We start from the raw sequence: 14356 nt of genomic DNA on the forward strand, positions 1-14356 counted from the left end.
CCCTTGGAGTAGAGGGGTCTACCTGTCCCAGGGTGGATTTGAGGCAAAGGGGATCCTCTGGAAATGGGGTATGCCCAAGCTGGACTGTAGAGAGGGAACATTGCCCCACCATCACCTGGACTTCTGGGATGGAGAGGGATGCTCAGCAATAGGGAGAGATTGAAGGGAGGAGGTGGCTGTGAAGATGCAGGCAGGTACCACCCCAAATGGGTTTGGGCTCCCTGTTCATCTAGCAGGCCTCGTGATGGTCCCTGCAGGTGGAAGGAGAGAGCTCAGCCCCCTCTGACAAGGCTCTGCCCCGGTGCCATGGGCGGTGGGTTTGGTCTTGGGGGTGGTGGAGCGGGCAGGCCCAGGGCTCCTGCCTGGCTGCGGGGTGCAGGCTGCCTCGCTCGCCCTCCGAGCCCCGCGTGCCAGGATCCGGACTGCCAGCGTCCTCCCCGAGCAGCACATCCCGCCAAAGGGAGGAAGAGAGAGAAGGAGAAACCTTGGAACCGACTCAAAGCAAAACTAGAGAAAGCAAAATGAGGGCGGTAGGAGGAAACGCAGATGTTCTGCAAGCCTACAGCAGCTCCGCAACAGTCAGGGCGAGGCTCTCGGTGGGACAGGACGGAGGAGATGCTGTAGGTCTGGACCCCTCAGGACATATCAGGGCTGTGCAAGTTGGCCATGGTTAGGGGCACAGGCAACCTGCCCAGCAGCCCCCCTCTCTCATCAGCCACCCATGGCACCCACCAGCTCACCCCAGCCTGTCCCCTCCAGGACTGACAGCTGCTTTCCCAGTGAGACAAGGCCATGGCAATGCTCCCAGTCCATAGTGCCCGGCAGACCAGTCCCACCCCAAGATCATCCCATTAACCCACAGGCCAAATAACCCACACAAGCCACTGCAGCACCTCCAGCCCAACCTCTCCAAAATCAAAACACAACTCTGAGACCTCCCAGTGATCAGGGCAGTCCTCACTTGTAAGTGACGTTACTGCCACACGACCTGACCTCCCCTCTCCCCCCACCATCTGCAATGTCCCATTTTGCAGGAATGGTGCTCCATGGCACGGCTCTCCTCAAAGATGCTGCTGCAAGCAGCAGGAGAGGACTTCCTCTCCATCTGCCTGCCCAGTTTTCTTGAGACCTGGCTTTTGGGCTCAGGCTTCTTTAAGGGATGCTTGCTCATGTGTTGTTCCCAATCACCTTTAATCAAGGCTGGGATATATAAGGAGCCAGGCTGCCTCTCAAGCACTTGGGGGGGTGTGTTTCTTGCTTAGCTATGGCTCAGGCATGCTGAAGTTACACATCCAGCTTCCTGCAGATGCAGACAGGGATCAGCTGCAGCTCTCTGAGGTCTCCCAGCAGGGTCTGGCCCTTCTGCATCAGCAAGACCCCAGCATGGGACCGGGGATGAGTGCTGCTCTCTGGAGGTCCCAGCTGGCATGCGGTCCCAGAGAGCTGACAAAGCATTTTGGCACCGGTGCTGGTGGCAGCCGCTCCTTGAGCGAGTCCTGGGTGTCCGCAGTCAGGAGCAGTTGCTCTAACTGCCAGACCAGAGTGTGCAGGAAACGCAGCAGCTTCAGCACCTGCAGCCGCCCCCTCAGCTGCACCCAGGTCCTGGCATGGGAGGAATTGGGGCACTCAGATGGGGTGGCTGGGGCTGGCCAAGGGGCTGCGGGGACTGTGTGTCTCCAGGGGTGTGCATGTCCTCACAGGTGAGGGGTGTGTGTATGTATTTGGCACACAGTAGCTGTGTAAATCTGGGGATGTGCACATAGATTTGCATGGGGAGCTGTGTCCACGTTTGTGTGTTCATGAGCATTTGTGGGTGCTTGCACAAAAGGGTGTATGGCCAGGCTGGGGATGCTTGCTCTGGGGTGATGCAGGAAAAAAAAAAAATTGGAATCCCCCCTCAGTTTGGCTGCTTTGTGCACTTGTGAGCACAAAGCATGGGGGAAGGGGCTATCAGGAGCATCCTCTATCACTCACAGTCATGATGCTGGTAGGAATGAGGTGGGCAGACCCAAACCTATGCCCTGTCCCCTCTGGCCTTTTAGGAGTCATTCCCAGTGATGGCACATCCTGAGAGCAAGGAAAAGTCAGGTCCAGGTCCTATTTAATTTTACAGGGCCCTGTTCTTCTCCTGCTTGCACTGCAGTAAGCCTCAACGTTCCCAAAATGGGATGCTGAGGATCAGACCAGGGCCCTGCTCTTATTCTGTTGGTGGCCAGTGGCTCTGCAGCACAGCAGTTAGCTCCAGCAGCTGTGATTGCTGCAGGGAGCAAGGTCAAAAGCCAAAGCCAGGTGGTAGGGTCTGCCTAACTGCTCTGCAGCAAATCTCCTCTTTGCAGCCTAAACCAAAGACCACTGAAACCCTGCCACCAAAGCCCCTCCACAGCCAGCAGCTGCGGCAGAAAGGATGTACCCCAAAACCATACCAGGCCCATTGCAGCCCAGCCTCTTCCCGGTGCAGGCAGGGAAAGCCAAAGGACTTGAAGGTGTCGGCTCAGCCCCCACAGAAAACCTGAGGCAAACCTTGGCATCATAGGTGGAAATGAGTTTGCCTGGGTCCCTGCTTAATTTGGAGTAGAGAAAAGAGGTATAAACCTGTCAGCTGCCTGCTATTAGGCAGCCAGCTGGTATGGGTGCTGCGGTGGGCAAAAGCAGGGAGGCTGTGATACGGAGTGAGGGGCAGGAGGGATGTGGGATGGTGGAGCTGGGAAAGCCAGAACTGGGGACTTCTCAGGACAGGAGGTAAAACAGCTTCCTCCAGATCCTGCACAGTGACTCCCGGAAGACTGAACTACTCTCACCATGCTGGAGGGAGAGTCAAAACCATGGGTGGCTGCTCTCCTGGCTTGCATGGAAAGACAAGAGCAGCTCCTGCACACGAATGCGCTCGGCTACCCATCCCCAAGCAGGATGCTGGGGTGTGGGGGCTGACACCCATCTCAGGGCACTGCTTGGTTTGGGGATGCTCAGCTGGGGGCTTGAAACCTGCATCCCGCCTGGAGCTCATCCCAGCCCTGTTCCTGCTCTGGCTGGCACAGCCAGCGCTGTGCCCAGCACAGGGGAGTGTAGCTCGGGTCTCTGCCAGTGCTGGGCGCCCTGTCCTCCAAACAGGGATGGGAGATGGTGACTGGCAGCCTGGAGCATCCCCACCACTCACTCCACGCATGCCCAGCCTCCAGCCTTGCTCCCTGCAAAGGGCAGGATTGCAGCCAGGCTGCTGGGGGGCGGAGGGGCACAGGCACTGCTGTGGGCTGGGTGCTCTCCCATCCCAAATGGCAGCGGGAGATGCTTTTGCTACACCTCTGACCCCATCAGATGACTTGGGAGCTCATGGCTGGCTGCAGACCACCATCCACCGAGAGGGGAAGGGACCCAGCCCCAACCGTACAGGAAGGGCTGAAAGACCCAGCACCTCTGCTGCCCAAGAGGCAGGACAGAAATATGAAGCAGGGCCCATGTTCCCATCAGCGTCGTGTCTGACAGGAAAGCCAAAAACAAAACTGCTGACTGAGCTCCTGCTTCTCGCCTGCTGCAGCTGCCTCTTGCCTCAGCTTTCCGGGCTAGCCGAGCCCAGCTGGCCACAGCAGGTCTCTGCTGGAGCTGCTGGGGTTGCATGGTGCTGTGCCGGGGCAAGGAACGGGGCTGCTGCTTGCACAGTCCCACCAGGCTGAGCTGCATATTAGTGTGAGTGAATGCTGTGGGACCAAGCAGGGCCACCACATCCACCATCCTGCCCTGAGGAAGGGTGAAAGCCATCCCAGATGGATGTTCATCCCATCTGGTCCCCTCTGGAGGTTTCTCAGGGACTTTCCAGCCCCCGCAGGGGACAAACTGCGGTGCCTGGCATGCCTCACCCCTTCCCCCAGTGCCCGGGCTGGCTCCCGCAAGGCTGCGCTGGTTTTGCTGCGGGTAAGAGAAAAAGAAACCTGCTGATAGTGCTGCCGAAGCGTGAGATGCAAATGACTCTTATCTGTTTCTGGTGGGTTTCATGGTCTCCCGGCAGGTCTCTGCTGCCTCCAAAGCCACTCCTTGATGGGGTTTCTCCCCTCTCAAGCAGTGGTCGCTTCTTTTTATTCTGGTTTCTGGAATACAGTATGGCTCCGGCATCACTTTCAAGAGGGAAACTGGAAGTTTGGAGCCAGAAAGCTGCCCTGAGCACTGTGCTGTGAGCTTTGCCCTGGCTCATGGCAGCCAGGCCCCCAGCACAGCAGGGGTGCTTGTCCCCAGCTGGGCGAGCACCCCGAGACCAGCCTGGTGGGGGGGGGGCTTGGTTTGCAGCTGCACCCGGGTGCCAGCCCAGACAGGGGCGAGAGGAAAAAGAGCGGCTTCTGCTCTAAATTATTAAGAGCAGCTTCATGAAGAGCGGCTTGCGTATCACACAGAGAGGCCCAGGAACCACAACAGAGGCCACCACCTCCCGGCTCTCGCCTGCACACTGCCAAGAGCCGTTATTTGCCTGCCCACGCACTTGCCATCACGAGTCAACAAACTCCCCGGACGTGAAACCCTTTATTCACCCCCCAGGGCCAGATCCATCTCCCATCTGCGGAGGGAGGGACGCGGGGTAGAATTCCCCTCTTGCAGAGGAGGAAACTGTCCGGGGAGAGGAGGAAAACTAGCCGCCTGCTTCCCCTTTCTTTAAGTTTCTTTAAATAGCAGTACGCAAGGCAGTCTCTGCCCCGGGCTCCTGCGAGCCGCATCTCCCAGGATCCACTCCAGCTCTGGTCTCTGGTGTTTCCTCCCACAGTCATGCTTTGCTGGCCGGGCCAGACCCAGGCGAGGGAAGCAGCGTGGCCGCTCCAGACAGCCCGGGTGGAGGCAGAAAACCGAGGCATGATGCAGATCGCCTTTGGCACAGACCGGTTGGCATCGCTGCTCTGCCTCATCCCATTCTCCCTGCCCTGAGCGAAGAGGTGGCACGTGGAGTCCAGCAGGGACCTTCCTCGTCCCGTGGTACCCAGCCCACGGCCACAATCCCACCGTGGCCAGGACTGTCCGGCATCAACTCCAGCAGCGGCGCCTCTGTCACTCCGGTCCTGGCACGCTGGATTTTTCCCACCTGCAAACTGCAGTGGGAGCGAGGGGCCGGGGCAGCCTGTCCCTGCCCGCACTCCATGGCGAGGAGGGACCCCGGCCCTCAGCAGGGCTGCAACTGCAGCTGCCGAGTCCTCTCGTCCTGGTGTTTCTTCCCCCGCTCCGGCGTGACGGGTTTCTCCTCTAGGAAGACAATGGTGGCGTATTCAGTCTGGTCGACCGGCTGGGTCTCGAGGGGCACCTGGGTGCGCTGGTCCCACTGAAACTCCAGCACGCCGTAGTCCACGGTGGACACGGACACCATGGGGGGCTTCTCTTCCTTCTGCAAGGAAACCCCGCCAGGCCAATTCATCATCCGGAGGTACCCACCATCCCCAGCACAAGCCCCCCTTTTACAGCAAGTGCCAAAACCAGCTCTGAAGCATCCCAGGGGATGAGAGTTGAGACAAAGCAGAAAGATGCACAGACCTGGGATAGCATTTGCCCAGAGAAACCAGACCATGAGCCTGGGGTCACCGCTGAGGCCACATGGGTCTCAGCTCTCTGCCTCTGCAGGCTGGTGGGGCTCCCTGCCTGGCTGGCCGTTGAAGGCAGAGTCATGCTAGGAGCCCTTTTCCCACCTCTCCATCGGGCTCCAAGCTGGCACAGGGTGTACAAGGAGAGCCCAGGGCTGAGTTTGCTCATCCCAGAGAGGGGAGAGCAAGGGGGGACCTACTTGCTGCCTCTAGCTACCTAATAGGGTTGGAGAGAAGATTGAGCCAGACTCCTCCCAGCAGTGCCTGGCAAAAGGAAGAGAGGAAACAGGGACTATCTGTAGCAAGAGAAATTTTAGCTTAATATATCAGGGAGGGAACATTTTCTCCCATTTTCTACAGCAACACAATCCGCTGTCAAAGACAACTCTGCTTTGAGCAAGGGTTGGACTACAGAGGTCCCATCCTATCTCAGGCAGTTTTTTGATTGTGATGGGGCTGTGCTGCAGGTGCAAAAAGCAGTTGTAGCTGTGCAGAAAAGATCGAGCAGCATCAGAGACAACAGGAGGAGTGAGAAGCTTGTGAAGGGCTGATAAAGGGAGGCCTTGCACCCTCCGCACCCCAGCGATACCATGATATGCCCCTGCAGCACGGCAGGGCGTCAGAGATGGAAAACTCACCCCTGGTACATTTTCATTTGGTGGTTTCCGCACATCTGCAAAGTAATGCGTTTGGTTAGAAGGTGCTTGTGTGCCAAGACCCAGCCCCCATGTCCTAGGGGACTGCTGGACACAACCATTGCACCACGCTTCCTCCTTCTCCACTCAGGGTCTAACACCCTGAGCATTACAAGGACAAGCGAGATACCAGCCCACAGTCTAGGGTTTAATTGGGATTAGTGGGCTGCAATTCCTCGGGGGTCCCCTCTGCGAGAGCCCCCCCAGCTGCCTGCAGCACGGCTCAGGAGATGCCCGGTGCTGCAGTGAGGAGATGACGAGATGTCCCGAAGGTGCCTGGGCAAGGTGCATGGGAGGGACTCACATGCAGCATTAAGACACTGTGCCAACGAGTGGTTCAGAGCCACAGCACATGGCCTGGGGGCTCTGTGAAGGGCAAGCATGGCCCAAAGCACCCTTCTCCCCCAGGCATGGAGATACCTGTCCCATGGGGACATGCCACAGCTGAGTTTAGCACGTTGAACCTGCCCATCTACCCCAGGGAGCTGCAGGCATCCCGCTGCCCCTGGGTTCAAGCCGGGTTTGTTGGATAAGCATGACCCTGTCAGGTCCCCTGTCAGACCCCAGCCCCTTGGCACGGCACAGCCCCCACGAGGGATCATACCTCCTCTCCTGTGCGTGACAGTGAGGTAGCCAAAGATCAGCAGCACAACCGCCCCAGCCAGCAACAGGATGCCCAGGAGCACGGCCTTGACGTGGTCTGGGGGATTGCCTTCCTCCATCTCAGGCTCGTCGGTGGCATTTGTCTTCTCAGGTGCTGCTGTAATAGCCATCCAAAAAGGGGGGAACAAAACAGCAGGTCAGGAGTGTAAAATGGCCTCTATAGTACATGGGAAAGTCAACAGGGGAACACTGCACCTGTCCCTAGAAAGGGCTCAGTCCCAGGCAGGCTGCCACAGCCCCACCATCCCTCCAGGGGCCCCGAATTTGGGCTGACGTGGGGGATGTTTTGGCCATGTCCCATTCCTTCCCACTGCAGGTAGTGAGGATGATCCCACACCGCTGAGAGCTGGGGTGCAGGGGGCCAGGGCACTGCAGTCCCGTGGCATGACCCCATACCCAGGAGAGCCCCGTGGAGGACACGGCTTCCACAAGCCTCCCAGCTGCTTCCATGCCCTGGGGCCAGCACAGCTTCAGCTCATGTTGGGAGGAGATGTTGTGAAAGACAGTAACTTTTGCAGTGTTTTTCCTTTTTATAAAAGGCCACCTTCAGCCCCCCAAAGCCTCCATGCTGCCAAGCAAGTGCATGGCGTATCTTCCTGCGAGATCTCAGTCTCCCACACCATGGGGCTATGAGACCCTCCCAGGGCATGGTTTTGCAAGAACAGTATCTACACCACCACCGGCTGTTCAAGGGGTCTGAGCCCTGGTCATCACCCCAAACACAAGCCTTGTCCTCAAATAAAGGAGCTGTTCAGGCGTGCAGGCAGCTCCCTGCACTGGTCTCCTGCCTCCATCTGTGGGTGAAAGCAACTCACTATGCTGGTCTACTGCCTCCATCCATGGATGAAGGCAGCTCCCTACACTGGTCTCCTGCCTCCATCCATGAGTAAGGACTCACACCTCCCCACAGCATTTCTGGGGACACAGCCCCAGCAGAATGGAGACCTCCTGCCTCAGGGCCAGATCCAGCCACAGTGCGGATAGGAGAGGACAGCCTGCGTCCCTGGGCATCAACCAGGCATGCAAGAGAGAGGGGAAAGGGCAGAGCTGTGCTCTCCTGACCCACACCAGGTCCTCCCCCAGCAGCGTACCGCCTGCCTTGTGCCCTGCGGCTGCATTGTGCCTGGGGGCCATAGCACCACGGGATGACACCGACAACTTGTCCCCATCAGCTCAGCCCCAAGGCTGACCTGTGACCACCAGGTGGGACCGGTTGCTCTCCATCACTTTATCGGGTTCAAAAAAGGTGATCAGCCCACAGTAGTAGGAGCCCGAGTCATTCTGGTGAAGGTTTAGGATCTCAATCTTGAAGGCAGGAGCATGGTTGGTGAGCAGGTACTTCTCTGTCTTTGTCTGGGGGTTGTTCCGGCTGATCTCAGCAATTTTTTGGGCTTGGCTGTGGTTGGTCTCCTTGTACCAATTGAGGCTGTACTCCAAGCCGGAGTCGTTCTCCGTGGAGATGTTGCAGAAAAAGGTGGCTGAGCTGCCTGCAGGAAGAGTTAACATGGCTGGGAAGAAGGTCACTGTTTGGGAGAGAGGAAACAAGGAACATACATGGTTACAGCGGGCACAGGTCTCAGAAACAGCCGTACCCCCCATGCAGGAAGCAGGGATGCAAAGAGGGTGAGAGCCCACCACTGCCCCCCAATAGCACCCCATCCCATGGAGAGGTGACGGGCTCCTACGTCCCAAACCCAGAGGCACCACATGTTCCTTTTTTTTTTTTTTTACAAAAACCTGCCGGTAAGCACTTGCGAGCCCAGCCTCATGCCATCGCCAGCACCTGGCTCACCTGTGGCCAGCCACACAGGCAGCCTGATGCTTGGCCAGTCTGCAGCATCACCCCGGATCACAGGGAGGTACATCAGCCCATGTCTCTCCCCTCCCAAGTGTGTGCCTGCCAGCCGGAGGGGAATCCTCAGGAGTAGTAACTGTAGTGTGAAGCGGTTTCAGCAGAGCAAATTGTGCTCTGGGCTACCTAAAATTAACCCAGAACACCTGTACTGGGGAAAACAGACTTTGAGGGTTGTATTCTTTTTAAATCTATGCTGTATTTTAATGTTTGAGTGTCCTTCCTCCAGTTGATGTTGCCTCTGAAAGCGAGCAGAGGGAGCAAGTGCTGGGCCGGGGCAGCCCCCGCGGTGCAGCCCATCGCGTGCCCAGCTGCCTGCCGGGGTGCTCCAGCTCTGCCCACTGCTCCACGCTGGGAGCACAGAGTGGCAGGGGCTGCCCAGGGCACGGTATTTGCCATCTCCAGCCTGAGACCATCTGACAGGGCAGAGCGACCTGGAGCTTACAATGCCATGCCTTTCTAGCTGCCTGTCCCCTCCTCACGTGTACATGGGCAGCCAGGCACCCACCCTGGGGGTCCTGGGCAGGCTTGCCAGGCTGCTCCCAGCACAGAGAGCAGTCAGCCACGGGCACAGCCCCCCCCCCAGCCCTTAGCACCGACCCTGCTGCTTTGCCACATTTCCCTGCCCGTGATCCCAGTGGGTTCATCCCTCCCGGGCAGTGGGGATGCTGCAAACACAGGCCAATGTCCTGGCTCAGCCAGCCCCATCCAGCAGGACAAGGCAGCTGCTGCATTAACTTTTGTTCGGAGCAATAAGAAGCAGAAATAAGCATTTTTCACATGGGTTATCTGACCAAGCGATTCAAACCACCAATGCTTTGAAAAGTCCCTGCCATTAAGAAATTTATCATCCCTTTTCAGAAATCACCACCGATAGCAGCCCCAGGGCTTGCAGGCAAAGTTAGAAAGTCCCTCCCGTCCCTCCAGCACTGGCCTGAGGCTGTAGGACCATGACCTCAGCATCACCAACCAGAAAAGGAACTGGGATGACTCCTTGAATAGATACAGTATTAGATGGAAAACTGGGCTGAGAGATGAGGGATGAGACCGACCAGGAGCAGGGAGGGAGAGAAGTGCCCCAGCTCCCACAGGCAGCGCTGGCTGCGGCAGTGCCCACACCAAGAGATGTAATTTTTGCAGTGTTCTGGGTTTCTTGTGTTTAACAGGAAATATTTAGCAGGCTTTGCTTCCTACCCAGTTCCACTGCCAGGAAGGAATGAAGCGCTTGGAGAACTTCTGAAAGCAGCGTTTGGGTTTACATGTTTCCCTGCATCTTCCCAGCAACAGAGGTAGCATCTGCTCTAAGGGATGCCCAGCCCTGCGCCCACCCTCAGGGCAGAAAACACCCGAAGCCACCAAAGAAAGAGCCAGGCTGTGAGGAAGTTGGGACATGGCTTCATCAGGGCTCTCGCTCGCTCCGCTCGGACTTACCCTTTCCCCTCCACCTCCCCTTCTCCCCCAAATTTCACCCTGAGCAAAACCACGCACAGGACCCTGGCCTCCCTCAGGGTCAAGCCCAAACCAGGAGGTACAGCCCGAAGCCGTGAGAGCCAGAGCAGAAAACCCCAGACCCTGCATGGCACTGGCAAACCCAGAGGCTCAACACCAAACCCCAACCACGGCCAGTGTGCCCACAACATGGCTCTGGTGCCAGCACCGCAGGCTGGGGACCTGTCCCCTTCTCCATCCTTTAACCCCGTTTCTACCCCAAGCATCCCCATTTCCCTTGCTTCAGCAGCGCGTACCCAAAAGCTTCGGGTTTTTTGCCTTCTTGATGCCAGAGCTATTTTTAACTACAAAGCTCCCAGCCCTTAGACATTTTCCACCGGCTGCGAACGACACAGGCTGTGCCAGCGAGCGTGCCGCGCTCCGGTACCTACCTCGGCGGCAGCCGGCCAGCACAGGGCCGTAGCAGAGCAGGACGGCGCAGAGGGCAGTTAGGGCCACCTCCATGCTGCCCCACATCGTCTTCAAGGTGCTCAGAGCCATGGCGAGGCAGTTGGTATCCTGCCCGGGCAGGCGTGCTGTGCCGTGCCGTGCCGTGCCGTGCCGTGCTGTGCCGCGACACCCCCGGCTCTCTCCGTGCTTCCTTCCCCGCAGTGGTGGCTTGCTCTCCGGCTCACGCCGCAGAGGCTGGGGTGGAAATGAAACGTGCCCATCTCTGCCCCAGAGGGAAACCCGGGCTGCCTCCCACCCCCGGCTTCCTCCCCACAGAGGCAGGGATCAGCTGAGCTGGGCCAGGCCCCTTTCGCTCCCAGCGCGCTCCCACGCAGGCATCCAGCCACCGAGCAGCGGGGACGGGCAGTGCCAAACCCGCACCCTTTTTGGGGAAAGCTCCCAGGGATGGAGCGGGCAGGGACCACAGGGGACACGTCCTCGGCTCCAAGCCTGGCCCATGAGCAAAAGGGCTGTCTCGGGCTCCTGAGCACCCACGGGTGCTCCTGCTGGGTGCCCATGGCAGCATGGCACCGGGCAGCCGGGCAGGGTCTGAGCAGCCATGGGGCACCCTGAGTGCCTGTTGGCAGGCTGCTCCCACCAGGAAGGGATGGGAGAGGAGGGAGAAGGAGAAGGAGAAGGAAGAGATGGAGAAGGAGGAAAAAGAAGGAGAAGGAGAAAGAAGGAAAAGGAGAAGAAAAAGGAGGAGATGGAGAAAGAGAAGTTTTGCCTCCTTAGGTGTGTTTCTCCACAGACAGACAGACTTCCAGAGAGCAGGGGCAGGTGCCTGGGGCCAGGGTGCTGTTATTGGGGTGACCTTTGCAGCAGACTTATTTAATTTCTCTGCCGGCAACATTCCCCACTCTCCTTGCTGACTAATACTCGCATAGGAAATAACCAAAAGTGAAAGCACGCCGTGGCTGGCTCCTCCGCTTCTCTCGAACACAGCCTCGGTGCCCCACAATTTTGGAAAGTGTCAGGGGAAAATTAATAATCGGGGTGAAGGATGTGATTCTCATAATGATTTCATTATTTTCCGGGCTTTCAGAAATGAGCTGCGGGGCTGGGGCTTGCTTACCTCTCCCTTTCAGACACGGCCCCAGCAGGCGAGTGGGCTGGGGGAGCCACCCCTAATTCAGGATGGCCAAGGAGGGGGTTCTGAGCCAGGGCAGGCAGGGCTCACCCTGGGTTGGTGGCTCAATCCAGCCTGTCCTGGGTCCTCTTTTCCAGTCTCCTCCTGGCATTGCAGCATCACTCCTTTCTCATGAGCTTCTGGCCCTGCTTGGGCCACAGAGCAAGCCTGGGGACTGTCCCCTCCTTGTCACCTTTCCATGCCACCTGGCTGGAGGCCACCGCCTGGCAGGGTGGCAAGGGGAGCGCTCTCCACCATGTGCAATGGTGCTGGTGGACTCCGAGGTGGACATCGCCTCTTCCTTTGCAATTTCCTGCATTCTCATGAAAAAAAATCCCTAACTAAACTAAACTAAACTGAATTCCAGAAAATACGGAAGGTCACAGCAAGGAGGCTTTTCCACCTCAAGGCTTTGTGTCCCCAGATGGTGACACCAGGCATCCAGGCCGGGTGTGGAGAGGCTTGTTTGGCACTTACAACATGTTTTGGTTTCTAGAGGCGGAAGATGTGACGGGTATCACCACTGAGATAGCGACTCACCGAGCCAGGGATCGGCAGGAAAAACTGCCTCATCCTCCCTGCCCTGCACAGCAGCGGAGGGCTCTGATTAAAATCATAGCACGAATTGCTCAAACTTTCCAACACATGCTCGAAATGGGGCATTAGTTGGTACCCAGGGAGGGGAGGCTGCCGCATCGACTAGAAACCAGCGCTGGCTAGATGCACACCGCATGGCAATATTTTTGGATGCTCAGGTTCCTTCAGAAACCTGTGCCCCAGTGCTCTCCCCCTGCTCCCTAGCAGGCTGGGGACCGGCACCTACACCACAGCCTTTCCAGGCTGCTTGGGGTGCAGGATGAGGCCGTGCGCGGCCAGGAAGTGCCGGCGAGCTCGCAGAGCGTGCAGCAGAAACCGCAGCGGAGGGGGAGCCAGGAGCTCTCCAGCAGCGTGCTGATGGGAAGCTTGCTCTGCCGCAAGAGAGAGAACAGGGGCGGTTTTTCTCCTTTTTGCTGAAAAAAAATTAAAAAGGATGAAAAGAATAAAAGAAAAGATCAATCTCGCTGCTAGGAAGCCACGGTGGGGAAAAGCAAGGTGAGTAGCGGTGCCATGCTCCAACCCAGCATGTACCCTGGGTGCCAGCATTACGGAGGAGCCTGGCCCAGCCCCGCAGCAGCCCCTGGGCTTTGGGCAGGCTTTGTGCCCTGCCTGCACCCTGCCTGCACCCTGCCTGCACCCTGCCAGACCAACACAGCTCCCGCTTGCTCTTGCACCAGCTTCTCCAGCACCAAGGAAAACAGCTTGGCTCCAGCCGTGCTGCAGTTCCCACTCATGCTGGTAAACCTCCTCCAGCCCAAATGGGGTTGATGGCACATGTTGGGGTTAGCTGAGGGGGGCCTGAAAAAGGTCCTTTGATGCTTAAAAAATACATTCTCTTTCTCTGAGCTGGAATATGGTGAATTGCATGGGGCAGTCCTCTTCTATTTGGCCAGTAAAAGAGCAAAAGGGCTAAAATAGAAGGAGAAAGAGGAATAAGTGAGAAAAAAGGAATAAGTGAGAAAACAGTTTGTTCTTCAAAACTAAGAGACAGGAACTTCAGCAAGCACATGTCACCCCACTTCACTGAAGCACAAATGTCCTTTTTTTCCCCAACAAGAAGCTGGTCCAATGTGTCGGCGAGGGTCCCACCAACGCGGCTGGTACCCAGACAAGGCCCTGGTCTCCTGCAGCCATCACTGTCGGGGCACACAGCTATCACCCTGAGCAGTCACCTCAAAGGATCAAGGGTCAGTCCCAAAATGGCTTAAAAGCATCTGGGGTACTTAAGGAGCACTGAAAATTTGGAAGATGAAGAACAAAGCAATGACCAAACACCTTGGATGGAGCCAACCGAAGCCCAGAGCTGAATGTCCTCAAAGCCCAGGGAAAGCAAAGCTTCCCAAATGAGATGGGGAACAGAAATTACCACAAAAAGACACTGCGGAAGAGAAACCCACAGGTTCCCAAAGATCCCTCCCCCATTGGTTTAACTGAATTCAGATCTGTGGGTCTGACCCAGGCAAGAGGCGATGTTGCTGGGGCAAGAAGAGGAAACGGTTAATAGTGTTTGCAAATAAACACAGAGAGCATTGAGGTCTTTCAGATACTTCTCAGAAATTAGGAAGGCCCCTGCAAACAATTTGCATGAGCAACAACACCTGACCCTGCAGGGAAAGACAGTGGCCCCGGGGCAGGGGGGTGAGTAAGCAGCGAGTAAGCTGAGGGATGGAGCAGAGGCACGAAACTGTTCCTTTAGCAAGTGGAAATCTGCGGGGCCTGGGCAGGGCAATGGTAACTGCGATGCAAAGATGCCACATGGGTATGGCATGGGGCCACTGCCACCTCCGGCATGGCAGCAGGGTGCTGCTTCTGCCGGCAGGCAGAGCTGATGCCCAGCCCGGCGCTACTAAGGGCTCTGATGGATCACCTCTAGTGAGCGGTGCTGCTAAAGCCCGCGGAAATCAGGAGCTGCTGCTGCTGCTGCTGCTGCTGCTGC

The 14356-nt window shown here is 57.4% G+C and overlaps 1 protein-coding gene across 1 annotated transcript; it reads right to left on the reverse strand.

The window, feature by feature from the left end:
• Positions 1 to 5134: 5134 nt before the first annotated feature.
• Positions 5135 to 10755, reverse strand: PDCD1 (programmed cell death 1). The gene is made up of 5 exons (XM_072868651.1): positions 10637 to 10755; positions 8095 to 8427; positions 6846 to 7001; positions 6185 to 6219; positions 5135 to 5353 (listed from the first exon to the last, which is right to left on the reverse strand). The coding sequence occupies exons 1-5, from the start codon at positions 10743 to 10745 to the stop codon at positions 5135 to 5137; spliced, it is 852 nt and encodes a 283-aa protein (XP_072724752.1). The 5' UTR covers positions 10746 to 10755.
• Between the last annotated feature and the right edge of the window lie 3601 nt (positions 10756 to 14356).

Source organism: Ciconia boyciana, chromosome 7 (assembly GCF_034638445.1).
Source record: "Ciconia boyciana chromosome 7, ASM3463844v1, whole genome shotgun sequence".
In the NCBI taxonomy this organism is placed as follows: domain Eukaryota; kingdom Metazoa; phylum Chordata; class Aves; order Ciconiiformes; family Ciconiidae; genus Ciconia; species Ciconia boyciana.

Coding starts and splice junctions, on each gene's coding strand:
- PDCD1 (XM_072868651.1), bottom strand. CDS start 10,745: ATGGCTCTGAGCACCTTGAAGACGATGTGGGGCAGCATGGAGGTGGCC. Junction 6,220..6,845: donor TGTCACGCACAGGAGAGGAG/GTATGATCCCTC, acceptor ATTACTTTGCAG/ATGTGCGGAAACCACCAAAT. Junction 5,354..6,184: donor CAAATGAAAATGTACCAGGG/GTGAGTTTTCCA, acceptor GTTTCCTTGCAG/AAGGAAGAGAAGCCCCCCAT.